Here is a 17,117-nt window from a genome sequence, read left to right on the forward strand (position 1 = left end):
TTGGTAGGTTCACTCGATACCCAGACGCATTTGGAATCGGTAGTGGGTCCCACATCAGCTAGGCCCATATAATAGACAGCCTGGGAGAGGTTATAAGGGGACAAGACAGAAAAGGACAACAGTTTATTAAGGAAACCTTGAAGTGTTATTTGACTCCTTGAAGATTTATTATTTGTTCAATAATAAAGACTTTGTTATCTTATTAAAGACTCAAAGGACTATCCTTTTCAGGAAAATCCTCAAGAGCCTCTCTTGATGCCCTGGCTTCCCGCTGGGCATAAAGTATACGTCCTGTACAAAGACAATAGCTGCAGGCCCAGTGCGTGACAGAACAGTCGCGTTTCTTAAATCTGAAATCTCCAAATGCTTCTCTATCCCTTATCAGAAATACTTGGGATTAGAAGCTCTTGATCTGATTAGAAGCTACTGTGGATTAAGAGTGTTAGGTAGTTCAACTCACAATGCCGAAGTCCTTTAAAGCAGATGCAGTTGGCCACATTGGTGAGAAATGGCAACTGGAAGGAACATCACTTGCCAAAATACAACTCTCTTGATTCCATAGAATTGAGCCACAGCAGTTAAAACGGTGTCATACCGAATTCAATCTACAGTGTACATCAGGCATGGGCAAACTAGGACCCTCCAGGTGTTTTGGACTTCAACTCCCACAATTCCTAACATCCTACCAGCTGTAAGGAATTGTGGGAGTTGAAGTCCAAAACACCTGGGGGGCTGAATGGTGCTCATACCTGGTGTAGATGCACCTGTAGTCTACAAACAGGATGGAGGCTTTGGATGAGCTATTTTGTGCAAACTGTAATTCAATCAGTGCTGGCAAACAGAGTCTCTGCTGCATCTGAGACCAGGCAGCTAGCTTTGGGCTACTCCAACCATATCCCTTTTCATCTTCTGCATTCAACTAGTATTTTTCTTTCTCTCAATACTAGCTCCAAATTTAGGACGAAGGCTGATACTGTCCAAAGACAATTTCCTCTACATCTACATGCTTGCGGATGCTTCCCACAGCGTTACTGAAGCCAACTTTCGGGTTTTTAAAAAATGTCTGGAAATTATTATCAACAGAGTAAGTTTATACAGAAACGACTTGCCTTATGGGATGAGGAGGGTTTGATGGGAAGTTATTTCTGATGGTTAGTCTCAGGTGTCCTTACACAGTAAATAAATAATGATGGCTCTGGACCAAACTACATGATACCTTAACTGAATGATTACATAGCCCAATGAAAATATTTTTTCTTGGTTTTTCATCTTATTCCTGGGATTATTTGGGATTGAGAAAATTACATTGGATAGACCGTATCAGCTCTAGTTTCTTAGATATGGTTATCCTGGTTTTCTATGGGTGAACAGGTGGCAACTGGAAGATGGTATATGTTCTGTATCTCAAAAACTAGAACTGATAGGGGGAAACTGATGCCATTTTTGGAATCAGCAGGTCAAATATACCTAGAAAGAGGGCTGACATCTGAGTCATCAAAATTTGTGTTGGCCAGTGTTAACAACCACATTATTGTTTCTAAACATATAGTAATTAGGTAGGGAAGATTTTTGCTTTTTAAAAGACTTTGTAGACTGTGCATGTGATTTTCAGTGTGTCTTTGGCTGACTTCATTTGCTGTTGGTCCTTTAACAGTAGTCAGTTGCAGAGAGTCAATCCCCTTCTACACTGCCATATAAAATCCAAATTATTTGCCTTGAACTGGATTATATTACACTATAGACTCATATAATCTAGTTCAAAGCAAATAATGTGAATTTTCTGATTTAATAATCTGGATTATATCGCAGTGTAGAAGGGGTTTCAGTTTCCTTCCCCAGCTTTGTGCTTGCCAGGTGTATACAAACCTCACAATCCAATTGTTGGCTGGGGATGATGGAACTTATAGTACAACATATTTGAAAAGTTCAGCTTGGAGAAGTCTGTTGCCATTGACTTTAATTGCTTTGAACCTATATGAGCCTACATTGACCTTATAATGCAGTTTCAAACAGTATTATATGGCTGAAGAGATGGGGCTACTGTGGGTTAAGAGTGATAGGAATAAAACATGATAGAATTCATGTCACAATACCTCACAACCTCTGAGGATGCCTGCCATAGATGTGGGCGAAACGTCAGGAGAGAATATTTCTGGAACATGGCCATACAGCTCGGAAAACATACAACAACCCTGTGATCCCGGCCATGAAAGCCCTCGACAACACATGTCACAATACCTTGCTATACCAAGAGAGTAATGTTCCCACTAATTGGCTGGATTGACACTTCCATAAAATGCATTTTAAATTGCCATTATATGGTCAGTGTAGACCAGTGGTTCCCAACTAGGGCCCACTTGACCAGGGCCCACTTTGACCAGGGTCCACTCTCCACCATTAGTACCAAAAGGGTTACGAATCAGTTTTTGGTCAACTTTAGATTCGGTTTGGTTATTTGGGGTGCTGATTCAGAAAATTGCATTGGATAGACCCCATCAACTCTAGTTTCTGATACAGAACATATGCCATCCAGTAGTCGCCATCTGCTTGCCCACAGCTCTATTTAATAATCTAGAGCTGATGTGGTCTATCCAATGCAATGGTCAGCTCTGCGGAAAGTAGCGGAAATAAAATACATAAAATAAAATAAATAAAGAGGAAGGAGGTTCGCAGACTGGAATTTCATTCTCGGCCCACAGGCTGATAACCACTGGTGTAGACCCATATAATACAGCATAGTGCAGTTGAGCTGACCATATAATGACAATTCAGACTTTATTATATGGAAGTGTAGATCCAGGTATTGTAATATTTTTGGAATGAAACATCATCCTGTCCTCTTTATCCCTTAGACTAACTTGTTTTAGGCATGGTAACTGCAGTGCTTTATTTTGTTCTTGTGCTGTCCCTCCATGGAGTACTATCCTTCTCTTCCCAGGTTGCCAGCTTTGACGTAGCCGTCAAGTTTTCCATCCTCTCCTTTGCCAGCCAACCAAAGACTATTGTTGACATCCATGAAGATATAGCTGAAGATCCAGAATTGGTTCTCGAGAAGATGAAGAGCGACATGAATTACAAAGGTATTGGAAATATTATCAGATTTCTTCTACCAGTTGCCTATTCTCAAAGTTTAGTTTTAAATTCAGGGTCCTTTGGTCTTCCTGACTTGTCCTGGGGATAGGAATTCTAAAAGGACAATATTTCATTCCTACACATTTCCTTCCTGGACTTCCCGTTTTTTCTAAGACTGGATCTACACTGCTCTATATTCCAGGATCTGATCCCAGATTAACTGGATTATAGGCCCCCGAGGGCGCAGTCGGTTAAACTGTTGAGCTGCTGAACTTGCTGACCGAAAGGTTGGCAGTTCGGATCCAGGGAATGGAGTGAGCTCCCGCTATTAGCCCCAGCTTCTGCCAACCTAGCAGTTCAAAAACATGCAAATATGAGTAGATCAATAGGTACCACTTCTGCAGGAAGGTAACAGCACTCTGTGCAGTCATGCTGGCTACATGACCTAGGAGGTCATGTAGTCTATGGACAATGCTGGCTCTGCCACTTAGAAATGGAGGTGAGCACCAACCCCCAGAGTCGGACACAACTAGACTTTCTGTCAGGCAAAAGCCTTTACATTTACCATTATGAGTCTACACTGAAGATAATCTGGGATGAGAAGATAATCTTGGATCAGTGTGTTGTCTAAGGCTTTAATGGCTGGAATCACTGGGTTGCTGTGAGTTTTCCGGGCTGTATGGCCATGTTCCAGAAGCATTCTCTCCTGATGTTTCACCCACATCTATGGGATCAGATCCTGGGATATATGGGGCCAGGCTGTGGTGCAAGCTGGTTAGCAGCCAGCTGCAATAAATCACTCTGACCAAGAGGTCATGAATTCGAGGCCAGCCGTGTCAGGGTGAGCACTCGACAATTAAAAATAAAATATAGCCCCTGCTCATTGGTGACCTAAGCAACCCGAAAGATAGTTGCATCTATCTAGTAGGAAATTTAGGTACAGTAGAGTCTCACTAATCCAAGCTAAACGGGCCGGCAGAAGCTTGGATAAGCGAATATCTTGGATTATAAGGACTGATCAAGGAAAAGCCTATTAAACATCAAATTAGGTTATGATTTTACAAATTAAGCACCAAAACTTCATGTTATACAACAAATTTGACAGAAAACGTAGTTCAATACGCAGTAATGTTATGTTGTAATTACTGTATTTACGAATTTTGCACCAAAATATCACGATATATTGGAAACATTGACTACAAAAATGGCTTGGATTATCCAGAGGCTTGGATAAGCGAGGCTTGGATTAGTGAGACTCTCCTGTACCACTTATATGTGGGAAGGCTAATTTATGACACCATAAAAATCACCCAGCCGCCGTTGGAATGAGGAAGTGCTGTCCCAGTGGATGATGAAGCAGCTGCTCCCGCTGTGGCCAGAATCAAGCATACCCTCAGGAAGCTGGAAGCTGGAAGCTGGAGAAGGTTTAAATTACCTCTGTGTCTGTCTCTGTCTCTGTTCTATGTTATATGGCATTCAATGTTTGCCTTATATGTGTACAATGTGATCCACCCTGAGTCCCCTTCAGGGTGAGAAGGGCCGAATATAAATACTGCAAATAAATAAATAAATAAATAAAAATATAGGGCAGTGTAGATCCAGCCTTTGATCCAAGTGCTCTGAATCAGGACCAAACAGTTTTCCTACCCAACAGATATTCCAGTTTGAGTCTTGAAAACTACTTAAGTGTTCAGGTGCATCTACATTGTAGAATTAGTGCAGTTTGATACCACTGTAACAGCCATGGCTCAATGCTTATTGAATCATGAGAGTTGTGGGTTTACTTCATCTTTAGCCTCCTCAATCAAAGAGAGCTGTTACTTCCCTGATCTACAACTTCTATAGCATTCAGTCATGACAGTTGAAGTGATATCAAACTGCATTAATTCTGTGATGTAGATGTGCCCATAGAGTCCATGCTGATTTCCTTTGTTGTAACTTTTAGAACACCTCTCCCATTTCTCATGTTAGAAAAACATTTCTTGGATAGAGCAGTGGTGCTCAAAATAGCAGGATTGCAACACTTTAAAAATTCCGAAAGTGGAAATTTTTCTCTAAAGCAAGGCGTGTGCCCTTGATTTCTTACACGGGACCCTTTCCAAGCTGCTCTTACTATTCAAAACTGGAAATAGACTTCCAGGAACATCGAATGTGTGTGTGTGTGTGTGCGCATCTTTTAAGTAGTAAAATTACTTTTGGGACTACCAAATAAAGAAAGGAGGTTGGGGGAGAGGGAAAAAGAAAGGTAGCAACAACTTTAAGATGAACCAGTTTTTTTAAATTTTTGAATGAGTTTTCTTTATCTGTAAACCCACTTCTTAAAATGTGGTACAGAATGGGAAGATAAAGGTAAAGGTTTTTCCTCTGACGTTAAATCCAGTCGTGTCCGACTCTGGGGGTTGGTGCTCATCTCCATTTCTAAGCCGAAGAGCCGGCGTTGTCCGTAGACACCTCCAAGGTCATGTGGCCGGCATGACTGCATGGAGCGCCGTTACCTTCCCGCCGGAGCGGTACCTATTGATTTACTCACATTTGCATGTTTTCGAACTGCTAGGCTGGCAGGAGCTGGGGCTAACAGCGGGTGCTCATTCCGCTCCCGGGATTTGAACCTGGGACCTTTCGGTCTGCAAGTTCAGCAGCTCAGAGGTTTAACACACTGTGCCACCAGAATGGGAATGCCACATCTAAATAAGTGAATTTATATCCATGAAAAATCGTATAAAAATATTAAATTGGCCTTAAAGAGACAGCTACATTCCATTTTTTAAATTCCTCCTGTTCCTTGTTTATGCTGCAAATGACAAACAGAATTGTTCACCTTTGGTGCAGAGATTCATATTCCAAGGAACATGCGGAGCTTGGAAACAGGGTCCAGTCCAATTCTACATATCTTTTCCTAGGCTCCATCTACACTGCCATGTAATGCAGTTTGAACTGCATTATAATGGTCAGTGTAGACTCATATAATGAAGCTTGAACCACATTGAACTGGATTATATGAGTCTACACTGCCATAAAATCCAGTTCAATGCTGTTAAACCGCATTCTGAGGCTGGATCTAAACTGCCATATAATCCAGTTTCTAAATCCAGACTATCTGCTTTGAACTGGATTATATATCTACGCTGCCATATAATTCAGCTCAAAGCAGATAATATGGATTCAGAAAGGACATTATATGACACTAGATGTGGCCTGAAACTACTTTATATGGCAATGTAGATGGCCTCTACACTGACCATCTAATGGAGTTCAAAGTTAGCTTCAAACTGCAAAAGTCAGACTACAATCTCCCACAAAAGCACATGAAAGAAAACCTTTAATGTGTATCTGTCCTTTGCGGTTTGTGTCATCATCATCCAGGACACAAACTGGTTCCAGGATTTCTTATGAAATGATCGGCCCAGCAAAACCATTTTCTTCAATACTGGCTTGAAATGGCATTATATGGACAGTATAGATACACAGTGGCGAAGTGTGTTAAAGCACTGAGCTGCTGAACTTGCAGACCGAAAGGTTCCAGGTTCAAATCCTAGGAGCGGAGTGAGCGCCCGCTGTTAGCTCCAGCTTCTGCCAACCTAGCAGTTCGAAAACATGCCAATGTGAGTAGATCAATAGGTACCGCTCCGGCGGGAAGGTAACGGCGCTCCATGCAGTCATGCCGGTCACATGACCTTGGAGGTGTCTACGGACAATGCTGGCTCTTCAGCTTAGAAATGGAGATGAGCACCAAGCCCCAGAGTCAGACACGACTGGACTTAATGTCAGAGGAAACCTTTACCTTTTTTATAGATACACAAAACCAAAGAGATAAGACTTTTAGAACTGTCTTTGAGAGAAGAGCACTATTTTTATTGCATTTTCATCTCACTGGTGTACTAATTCTGTTGTAGTTTTCAACTCATAACCTAATTGATATTAACTTGTACTTCTGCCCCACCTACACTGACTATTTAATGCAGTTTAAAACCATTATTGAAGAAAATGGTTTCACTGTGCAGATGATTAAATAGGAAATCCTGGAACCAGTTTGTGTCCCGGATGGTGATGACACTAATCACAGAGCACTGATGTGCATTATGAGATTTCTTTGATTTGCTTTCACTGGAGTTGTTGTCTAGCTGCTGCAGTTTGAAGCTGGCCTCGAACTGCATTACATTATCAGTGTAGATGGAACCGAAGAGTAAGATTTAATATCAGTTAGGTTATGAGTTGAAAACTACAACTTAATTAGCACACCAAAGAGATGAAAATGCAATAGATTCAAATACATCCACATCTTTTGTGGGGAACAAGAAAGATGTAAGCCCATAAAACTCAATAGGAATTTGTTTCCTTCTGCAGATCATGGCAATGCAACAGGGACCAATACTTACGCTGCCCTTGATGCCATCTACAGGATGATGATTAATGACCGAGCAAATGTCCTAGAGAAGTGGGACAAAGTTCGCCATGCTATCATTCTGCTTACAGACGGTGAGGAGAAATGGGGAGATCAAAAAGCTTTAGAGGGGTGGATAGTTGGATAGATTATACCCAGTACAAAGAGCTGAATTGCTTTGCTGTAGCATGCATCTACTACACTGTAGAATTACTGTATATACTTGAGTATAACCCTAGTTTTTCAGCCCTCTTTTTAAGACTGAAAAAGCCCCCCTCGGCTTATACTCGGGTGAGGATCCTGGTTGGCTTATATTTGGGTCAGCTTATACTCAAGAATATATGGTACATTTATTATTTGTCTCTATTATTATTGGTATTATTACATTTATTATTTTACTCTATTACTGTTGCTACTATTACATTTATTTTACTCTATTTTTATTATTATTAATAATAATACATTTATTATTTCACTCTGATCTTATTATTATTATTGCATTTATTATTTTACTCTATTTATTATTACATGTATTATTTTCCTGGAATCATTATTTTTATTATTACATGTATTATTTTACTCTATTATTATTAAAAGGATACATAAGGGCATTTACAGTGAAGAAGATGAGAATAATGATTTGATCAGAGTTGGACAGTCTTCTCTTAAATTTGAGCTTTATGTAAATATTCAAAAACATTTAACCTACTGATGCCTCAATTAATGTAATTTTATTGGTATCTATTTTTATTTCTGAAATTTACCACCCTCGGCTTATACTGGAGTCAATGTTTTCCCAGTTTTTTGTGGTAAAATTAGGTGCCTCAGCTTATATTCGGGTCGGCTTATACTCGAGTATATACAGTAATATAGTTTGACACCACTTGAACTGCCATGGTTCAATGCTATGGGATCATGGCAGCAGTAGTTTTAGAGTCACTAACTTTCTCCACCAAAATGTGCTGAGGTCTCACCAAACTACAAAGCCCATGACAGTTAAAAGGGTGCCAAACTCACCTTTTCATTTATTGACCGGAACTGGAAAAGTTACTACTCATAGAGTTGCTGTGAGTTTTCTGGGCTGTATGGCCATGTTCCAGAAACATTCTCTCCTGACGTTTCGCCCACGTCTATGCCAGGCATCCTCAGAGGCTGTGAGGTCTGTTGGAAATAGGCAAGTGGGGTTTATATATCTGTGGAATAATGTCCAGGGTGGGAGAAATAACTCTTGTCTGTTTGAAGCAGGTGTGAATGTTGCAGTTAATCACCTTGATTAGCATTGAAAAGCCTTGCGGCTTCAAAGCCTGGCTGCTTCCTGCCTGGGGGCATCCTTTCTTGGGAGGTGTTAGCTGGCCCTGACTGTTTCTTGTCTGGAATTCCCCTGTCTTCTGAGTGTTGTTCTTTGTTTACTGTCCTGATTTTAGAGGTTTTTAAAATACTGGAAGCCAGATACCATGAAATAAGGTATTTTTTCTTCTGGCTTGTACCTTGGCACAAAATGTTTGGCAATTGTTACCTGTGTATTTTTGTTCTTCTGCCTAACCAAGTGAGTTGTCGTCCCTAGGTAAATCTAATCTTGGGCGGCCTCCCAAAGATGCAGTGAGAAGCATAGAAGGCTTGGTGAACGTGGGAGAAAACCGGAAGGATTATCTGGGTGAGACATCTAAACTTACCTTTCTTTGAGTGAATGTTTTGAGGTGGTCTTTTGTGCCTTAAGAAGTCAAACTTCGTGACAGGAACCTGACTGCCTGTAAAACCAAGTAAAATGTCCTGCTGAGAATCTGGATCCACGACCTCGACTCCAATACCATCAAAGGGTGTGTTGACACTGTAGCATGAATGCAGTTTGATGCCACTTCGAATGCTATGGTTTAGTGCTATGGAATCCTGGGAGTTGTAGTTTGGTGAGGTATTGGCACTCTTGGGCAAGGGCTAAAATCTTGTAAGTCTACAATTCCCAGGATTCCATAGGTAAAAGTAAAAGTAAATGTTTTTCCCTGACATTAAGTCCACCTTGCAGTATGAAATTACATTCATTCTACTGTGTTGATGCACCTTTAAAAGCCCTTGTAAGTGCTGTGAATTCATTAGAAATACTTCTGAATGCAGAAAATGTCAAATAGGTCTCAAAAACAGAACAGAGCAAAAAACACACACACACACACACACACACACACACACACACACACACACAAAAACAGAAAGGGCAGGAACATAATCCGAAACTCCTTGGTTTTTTCAATCTGTCCAGATGGGCATGAAGAGAAAAAGTTAAAACTAGGACTGCACCTTAGTACAATACTTTCAGAAAGACTGCTAGCCACACACACTATTCACTTTCAATGTGTTGTCGAAGACTTTCATGGCCGTAATCACTGGGTTGCTGTGAGTTTTCCAAGCTGTATGGCCATGTTCCAGAAGCATTCTCTCCTGACGTTTCACCCACGTCTATGGCAGGCATCCTCAGAGGTTGTGAGGAAACTAGGCATGTGGGGTTTATATATCCAGGGTGGGGAAAAGAACTCTTGTCTGTTTGAGGCAAGTGTGAATGTTGATTCCCCCAGGCAGGAAGCAGCCAGGCTTTGAAGCTGCAAGACTATTCAATGCTAATCAAGGTGGCCAATTGCAAAGCGGGGGAGGGCATGGCTCTACTTGAACCCAATCTAACTGTCCAAACAGTAAAAGAACCAAGACCACTGCAGAGTTTCTGAGAAACACTGGACTTTAACCCAACTGTGCTGGGGAATCAATACGCAGCTCCTCTCCAATTCCATTTTGAGCCTGTTTCTATGTTGTTTCTTAAGGTAGTTGCTTGAGGAATAGATTTTCACTATGATCCCCATTACCTCTGTTCTTTTCTGAAGACACATTACTACCACAGTGATCTCATAACCTTAAGTACAGTATTGCTACAGATGCAGCAAAGCAGGGAAGGGAGGGAAGTAGAGCCAGACGCAAATAAGGACACATAATGTGCCTTTGTTGAGAATGTTTGTGGACTGATACACCAGGTGCAATGCACTAAGGAAAGGAAATATATAAAAGGACCAGGTGCAAAGCTCATCAAAGGACCAAACAAACTGGCTTGATAAAGGTCAGCTCCATTTGGAGTAAGACTGCTAATGAAATAATTATTTTATATTCTTCTTTTGTTCCGAATGGGAGCTTATAGTATAAATTGAAACAGAACAGTGACAGTAATATAGATTACACTAGCTTTAAAAGCATTAAACAAAACATCCAGTTAAAATTCAGTTTTAATTAACAATGTTTTAAAAACATTAATAATTAAAATAAATATACAGTAGAATCTCACTTATCCAACATACACAGCCCGGCTTATTTTGGATAAGCAAAAATGTTGGATAATAAGGAGGGATTAAGGAAAAGCCTATTAAACATCAAATTACGTTATGATTTTACAAATTAAGCACCAAAACATCATGTTTTACGACAAATCGACAGAAAAAGCATTCCAATACACGGTAACGTTATGTAGTAATTATTGTATTTACAAATTTAGCACCAAAACATTGCAATGCATTGCAAAACATTGATTACAAAAACATTGACACCTAAAAGGCAATGTTGGATAATACAGAACGTTGGATGAGCGAAGGTTGGATAAGCGACACTCTACTATATGTGCATATATGTGCCTTCAGGTCACTTATGGTGATGCCAGGAATTTCCCAAGGAAACAATTAAACCACTTAAGATACTGTTGAAGGAATTCATAGCTAGAATCACTGGAGTGTTGTGTGGTTTCTGGGCTGTATGGCTGTGTTCTAGTAGCATTTCTCCTGACGTTTTGCCTGCATCTGTGGCTGGCATCTTCAGAGGATCTGGTGGTGGCAAAGCAAGTGGAGTATATATACAAGAAAGCCCATTTCCTTAGCTGTCCTCATTTCTAATATCAGCAGTACTTGGGAAAATTCCTTTGGACTACAACTCTCGGTATCCCTCAGCCAGATTAGCCAGCGGCAGCCCATTTTGGCTTGGAATTTGGGTAGCTGTAGTCAAGAAAGGAAATTCCTTAAGATGTATTTCATACACTTTGTCCTGGTAAGATTCTGAATCATTTCAGGTTCCCTTAGATTAGAAAATAGTTTCAAAAGCACTTCTGGAATTTCCTCGTATTCTTTGGAATTCCCCCCTATTTGTTGACAGTTGGAAAACAAATCTCCTGTTTCAGGAACATTTTAATGCCATCCGTTCACATAGTTCATTGCTGGCTATGTAACTGGTTAAACCTTCAGTGCCAAAGGCTGTGGAATTTTGCAATATCCCATCTTTCCATCCAGGATGTGTGTGTACATCGGGCAAAACTTTGTGGGTTTTCCCCCCATTTGTTCAGATATCTATGTCTTTGGTGTTGGAAACCTTGATGTGGACTGGAGTGCCATGAATGAGATTGCATCGAAGAAGCCCGGTGAAAAGCATGCATTCAAACTGGAAAAACTTGAGACACTCAAGGAAGCCTTTGAAGACATACTGGGTAGGTATGAACTCTGCGCAACAGAAAGATGGAGGAAAAAGGTAGGGTGGGGCAACACACAGTGTTAAATCCAGTTGTAGTTTTATAAGGTCTTTATCCTTCTCTGCCAAAGAGTGCTGGTTCCTCACCAAATTACAACTCCCTGAATTCCATAGTATTGAACTGTAGCAGTTCAAGTGAAACTGAAAGCAACCAGAAATTCACTGGAAAGTGGAATATAGATCACCATAAACCTAAACACCCACCAAAATGAACATATACACACACCTTGCCTCTTAGAGGTAAAATCATTGGGACTGCGGTTTGTTATGGGTTGTAGATATAAATAAAAAATAGAAGCTTTACCACAGTTTCTGATCCAAGATATACCCTGTAGTATAATAAAGTGTCACTCAGGCTTGTGTAAAAAGTAACAGCATCTTTACTTCAGTTCAAAAGATCAAACAGGGCAACAATATATACAGCAGTCTCTCTGAATTCACACAGAGAGCAGAGGGAAGAAACTGTCCTTTTATACAGTCTTTAAATGTGCCTCATTTGCCTTATAAATAATTAGGCTTCAGAGAGTAGGCAGCCATTTTCTTCCTGACTATTTCCAGTCAGTGCTCTTCACTCTCCGAGGTGAAAGTGGCCGTTAAAACAGTTAGTCTCAGCAGCCAGCTAGAGACAGTAGCCAATCAGAATTCTGGCTCCTAGCTGGCTCAGCCAATCAGCTGTCGACACATGCCTTTCCAGTCAACCCATTATATCGTGGTGCCTTTTTACAAATCCTCACACAATTATCTAAAAAATATTTTTACAAGGTCTTTAGCCTTCTCTGCCAAAAAGTGCTGGTTCCTCACCCAACTACAACTCCCTGGATTCCATGGCATTGAACTGGAACAGTTAAAGTGGTATCAAACTATGATAGTTCTACATTATAGAGACACCCTGTGTTGGATGATCACTGGTAGAATGAATTCTGGAAGAGAAGGAGCCAAATGGCAATTGATCCAAACCTGGCTGCATCAGTGGTCTTTGTTGTCTCACCACTTCCTTCAAAACAACACTATATAATAATGCTAAATATTGTAACACACCAAAGATTTATGTTTTGTTTGCCAGGTACATTGGACCAGGGCTTCTTAAACTTTTCATTTGCAATCCCTTTTTGCCGGATAAATTGTTACTTGATCCCAAGCATATAGGGTACAACTGAAACATCCTTAGAGTCCACTGTAATCGTTGCACAACAGATTTGTGTAAACGTCTAAAATAGCCACCAGATGCATTCAGAAAGCTTTTATTGTTGCTAAATGTTTTTGGAAACCCAAACACATTTGGGACCCCAATATCGAGCTATTTTGGATTGGATCCCACAGTTTAAGAAGGTGCTTAGGACTATATTTCGCATTCCACTTGCTGGGAATTGGAGTTCAAGCTCATATGATATACACCTGGATTTGCAGCATGACCACTGATTCCAGCCATTGATTTGGTGAAAATGGAAAACAGACTGTACTCCTGGTGTTTCTGTGGTGTGGACAGCTGAGTCAGGCTGAATCTGGCCTAATCCAGTGTGCACATATCCAACAGTTTCATCATTGTATCACCTGCCTCACAAGAGACTTGTTGGCAATGTCACTTTTGATGAGGTCACAGAAGGTGTCCTTTTGACCAGCCAAAGTAATGTCACCAGCAAACCCCATGTGGGAACTGCTTTGGCTGTTGATACAATGGCACCAATGTGCGCTCAGTCTGAGCAGGCTCCTGGACCCCAAAATGGCTTTGAGGACAAGATGCAGCCCCCCCCCCAAAAAAAAATAAAAAATATTAAAAAAAGATCTGCTGATCCAAGGATTCTCTTCTCATGCTGCTAAATGCAAGTCTGGCTTTTAATTTCCCAGCACTAACTTTCTCATTGATGAATACATGTGAGATATCCCACCAGACTGCAGTGATTACGGTTCTTTGGGCACAAGGTGCTTATAATGGTATATACTGGGAAGGTGACAAGAGGCCAAGAGGATTATTTTCCCCAAACATTCCACCTCCCCAAAATGTTATAGGGCTATAGCACGAATGTGTTGAAAATAAATGCAGTTTTTCCTCTATTTCTAACTCTCTCAGACCCTAAGGATTTGGATGATATATGTGGTTTGGCAAATTATTCCATCAATGCTGAATGGTATCAAAAGAACCCATGGCATGTTCTCCTCCAAGAAAATGTAAGTAGAGTTTGTTTTGTTCCCCTCCTTGCAATGCCGTAGTATGTTCTTCTTTACAAGTAGTAGCCTAGAGTCGAGCCAGGCATCACCCCTCATTCTGTCTCTTTGCATTTCATTTTTTCTGCCTAAGTGGAGTATCTTGCCTTTGTCCCTGCTGATCTTCATTTTGTTAGTTTCGGTCCATTTCACTAATCTGTTAAAATAATTTTGGATTCTGCTTCTGTCTTCTGGATTATTAGCTATCAAACTTGATGATCATGCCTTCTAGCCCTTCATCTAAATCACTAATAAAGATGTTGAACAGAACTGGGCCCAGGACAGAACCCTGCAACGTTAGTATTGTATGAAGGCTTTCCCACAGTTTAGGACTACAGGCATAGAATGAAGAAAGAAGTCAAAAGAATGCCTCTTCTGTCTCATACACTGCCTTTAGTCCCATCAGTTGCAGAAATCTGGCCCAATAGATGTTTCCTGGGTTGGGATTTGGTCTGAAGGCTAAGAGGTTCTCCACCCTTGTCCAAGAACGTAATATATATACTTCTGCATAAGCTGAGTGCAGGTTTTGAGACAAAAATTATAGATTGTGATATGACCTATGGCTAGGTTGAGGGTCATTCCATGCAGAAGCGGTTCGGCGGTTCGAATCTGAGCAGTGGGGTGAGCTCCTGTCTGTCAGCTCCAGCTTCTCATGCGAGGTTATGAGAGAAGCTTCCCACAGGATGGTAAAACATCAAACACCTGGACGTCCCCTGGGCAACGTCCTTGCAGATGGCCAATTTTCTCAAGTCACTCCTGACATTAAAAAAAAAACTATTGTAAAGGAAACATCTCCTTCTTTGAGTAGAGCAGCAAAAGGAGAGAACTTAGTCTATTGTGGGAGAAACACCAATCTTCTCTACTCATTATTCCATACCTCACAACCTCTGAGGATGCCTGCCATAGATGTGGGCGAAACGTCAGGAGAGAATACTTCTGGAACATGGCCACACAGCCCGAAAGACATACAACAACCCTGTGATCCCGGCCATGTATGTAAGCCTTCGACAACACATCTTCTCTACTCTCTCGGCACCCATTTGGGGGGAAGCATTAAATAGCCTCCAATGCAGTTTTCTTATCCTGAGATTTTCAATAGCCAGAAGCAGTGCCACGGTGGAGAGAGTGGAAGGCATCCATCCACCCTTCTTTTTAGGTTTTTAGGAGATGTTCCCTAGGAGAATAAGTATTAAGCTACAATACTTACATTGCCCCATTAAGTCTACTCAGTTTTTTCGTGTAGCTTTTTTCTCTAACATTTCTAGACATTTATGTGAGTATATACAATAACCTGAAATTGCTTGTCCTACCCTGAATTAATTTAGTCATACTTTTACTGCAGCGTCAAACAGAACCTTCTTGCCGCGGCGCTTTGATTTCAAAGACCTGGATCCTGACTTCGGCTCACTGTTTCAACAAGCTGAACGACATTTCCACCTGGAGAGTTATTCTGGGTAAAATGCAACATTGAGGGTAGAGCGGGTGGGGTGGGGAAGACTTCATTCATTTTTGTATTGTGCTTGGTTCTAGTGTCACTCTGTGATTTTAAGCTAAACCCAGTGGAGACTGCTTGTCCCTAGGTTAGTGGAGTAGTGGATCTGTTACAGGAGGCGTAGTGGCGCAATGGCTGGACTACTCACTTGAAGGTTGGGTTGCTGACCTAAAGGTTGCCCGTTCAAATCCACATGACGGGGTGAGCTTCCATCTGTCAGCTGTAGCTTGCGGGGAAATGAGAGAAGCCTCCCAGCAGGATGGTAACACATCCGGGCATCCTCTGGGCAACATCTCTGTAGACAGCCAATTCTCTCACACCAGAAGTGACATGCAGTATGTTCTCAAGTCGCTTCCTATTCTATAAAAAAAGTGAATCTGCTCTGAGTTTTTATGGGATTACCTCAAATTCTTCAGATCCAGAAAACTGCTTCAAATAGCTCCATCAAAACAAATGAAATCAGTAGACGCATAAGTGACAACAACCAGCAACATCTGTCAAAATTGAAGGAGCTATCTATAGTGTGTCTTTAGCCCAAACTGGGAAAACCTGTTATAAAAACAGCAGTAAGACTACAAGTTATTCTTTGTAAATACCATATTTATGAACAAGTTAGATATTTAACAAGTTGAGTAATGAATTAGTTGACATTCAGTGCAGCAAATTAGATTTCTGATTTTAATGATGATTAATTATTTTAGTCCTTCCCAACATTCACAATTGAGGAATTAATTTTGAGACTATGTTCCAAGCTCTGGTGAAGGATTGTATAAAATAATCTGGGAATTGTGTTATCGAAGGCTTTCATGGCCAGAATCACTGGGTTGCTGTGAGCTTTCCAGGCTGTATGGCCATGTTACAGAAGCATGCTCTCCTGATCTTTAGCCCACATCTCTGGCAGGCTTCTTCACAACCTCTGAGGATGCCTGCCATAGATGTGGACAAAATGTCAGGAGAGAATGCTTCTGGAACATGGCCATACAGCCCGGAAAACTCACAGCAACCCAATATGGGAATTGCATTCCCAACAGTTTTGCAGGGCACAAATGCCCTTTCCAGAAGCAAAGTAGAGGGAGGTTCATTCAGCAAATGTTTTCTTTTCTCGACTTCTGTGTAATGTTATCGTAGCCTATTCAGAATTCCACTGGAAAGTTAGGACTACAAATTAATTGTCCCTTCATTCATTAGATTCATTTCTCCTGGGAGTGTGATTTCTTTACAAATGATCAGCTTCCTTTCATTCAGTGTATATTGTACATTGCCTTTTAGGAATGTGAAAAATGTTATAAAGAAATAAGTAAATAAAGCCCTTTCCTAGCAACACACCAGGAACTAAACAAAATACAGTAATCAAATACAAGGCAGTTTTGTATTCTCAAAGTCCCTTAGATAGCTCAGGTATTTTGCCCTGCTTTTTCTTCCTAGAACAAC

The 17,117-nt window shown here is 40.9% G+C and overlaps 1 protein-coding gene across 1 annotated transcript in view; it reads left to right on the forward strand.

Annotated features, from left to right (window-relative positions):
• Nucleotides 1–17,117, forward strand: part of cfb (complement factor B) — a 150,349-nt gene that overhangs the window by 27,994 nt on the left and 105,238 nt on the right. The window contains exons 6-12 of the mRNA XM_062969325.1: nt 948–1,084; nt 2,939–3,080; nt 7,417–7,548; nt 9,018–9,107; nt 11,811–11,951; nt 14,061–14,158; nt 15,537–15,648. Of these exons, the coding sequence (XP_062825395.1) occupies nt 948–1,084; nt 2,939–3,080; nt 7,417–7,548; nt 9,018–9,107; nt 11,811–11,951; nt 14,061–14,158; nt 15,537–15,648 (852 nt within the window). The remainder of the gene's footprint in view (nt 1–947; nt 1,085–2,938; nt 3,081–7,416; nt 7,549–9,017; nt 9,108–11,810; nt 11,952–14,060; nt 14,159–15,536; nt 15,649–17,117) is intronic.

Source organism: Anolis carolinensis, chromosome 2 (assembly GCF_035594765.1).
Source record: "Anolis carolinensis isolate JA03-04 chromosome 2, rAnoCar3.1.pri, whole genome shotgun sequence".
In the NCBI taxonomy this organism is placed as follows: Eukaryota; Metazoa; Chordata; class Lepidosauria; order Squamata; family Dactyloidae; genus Anolis; species Anolis carolinensis.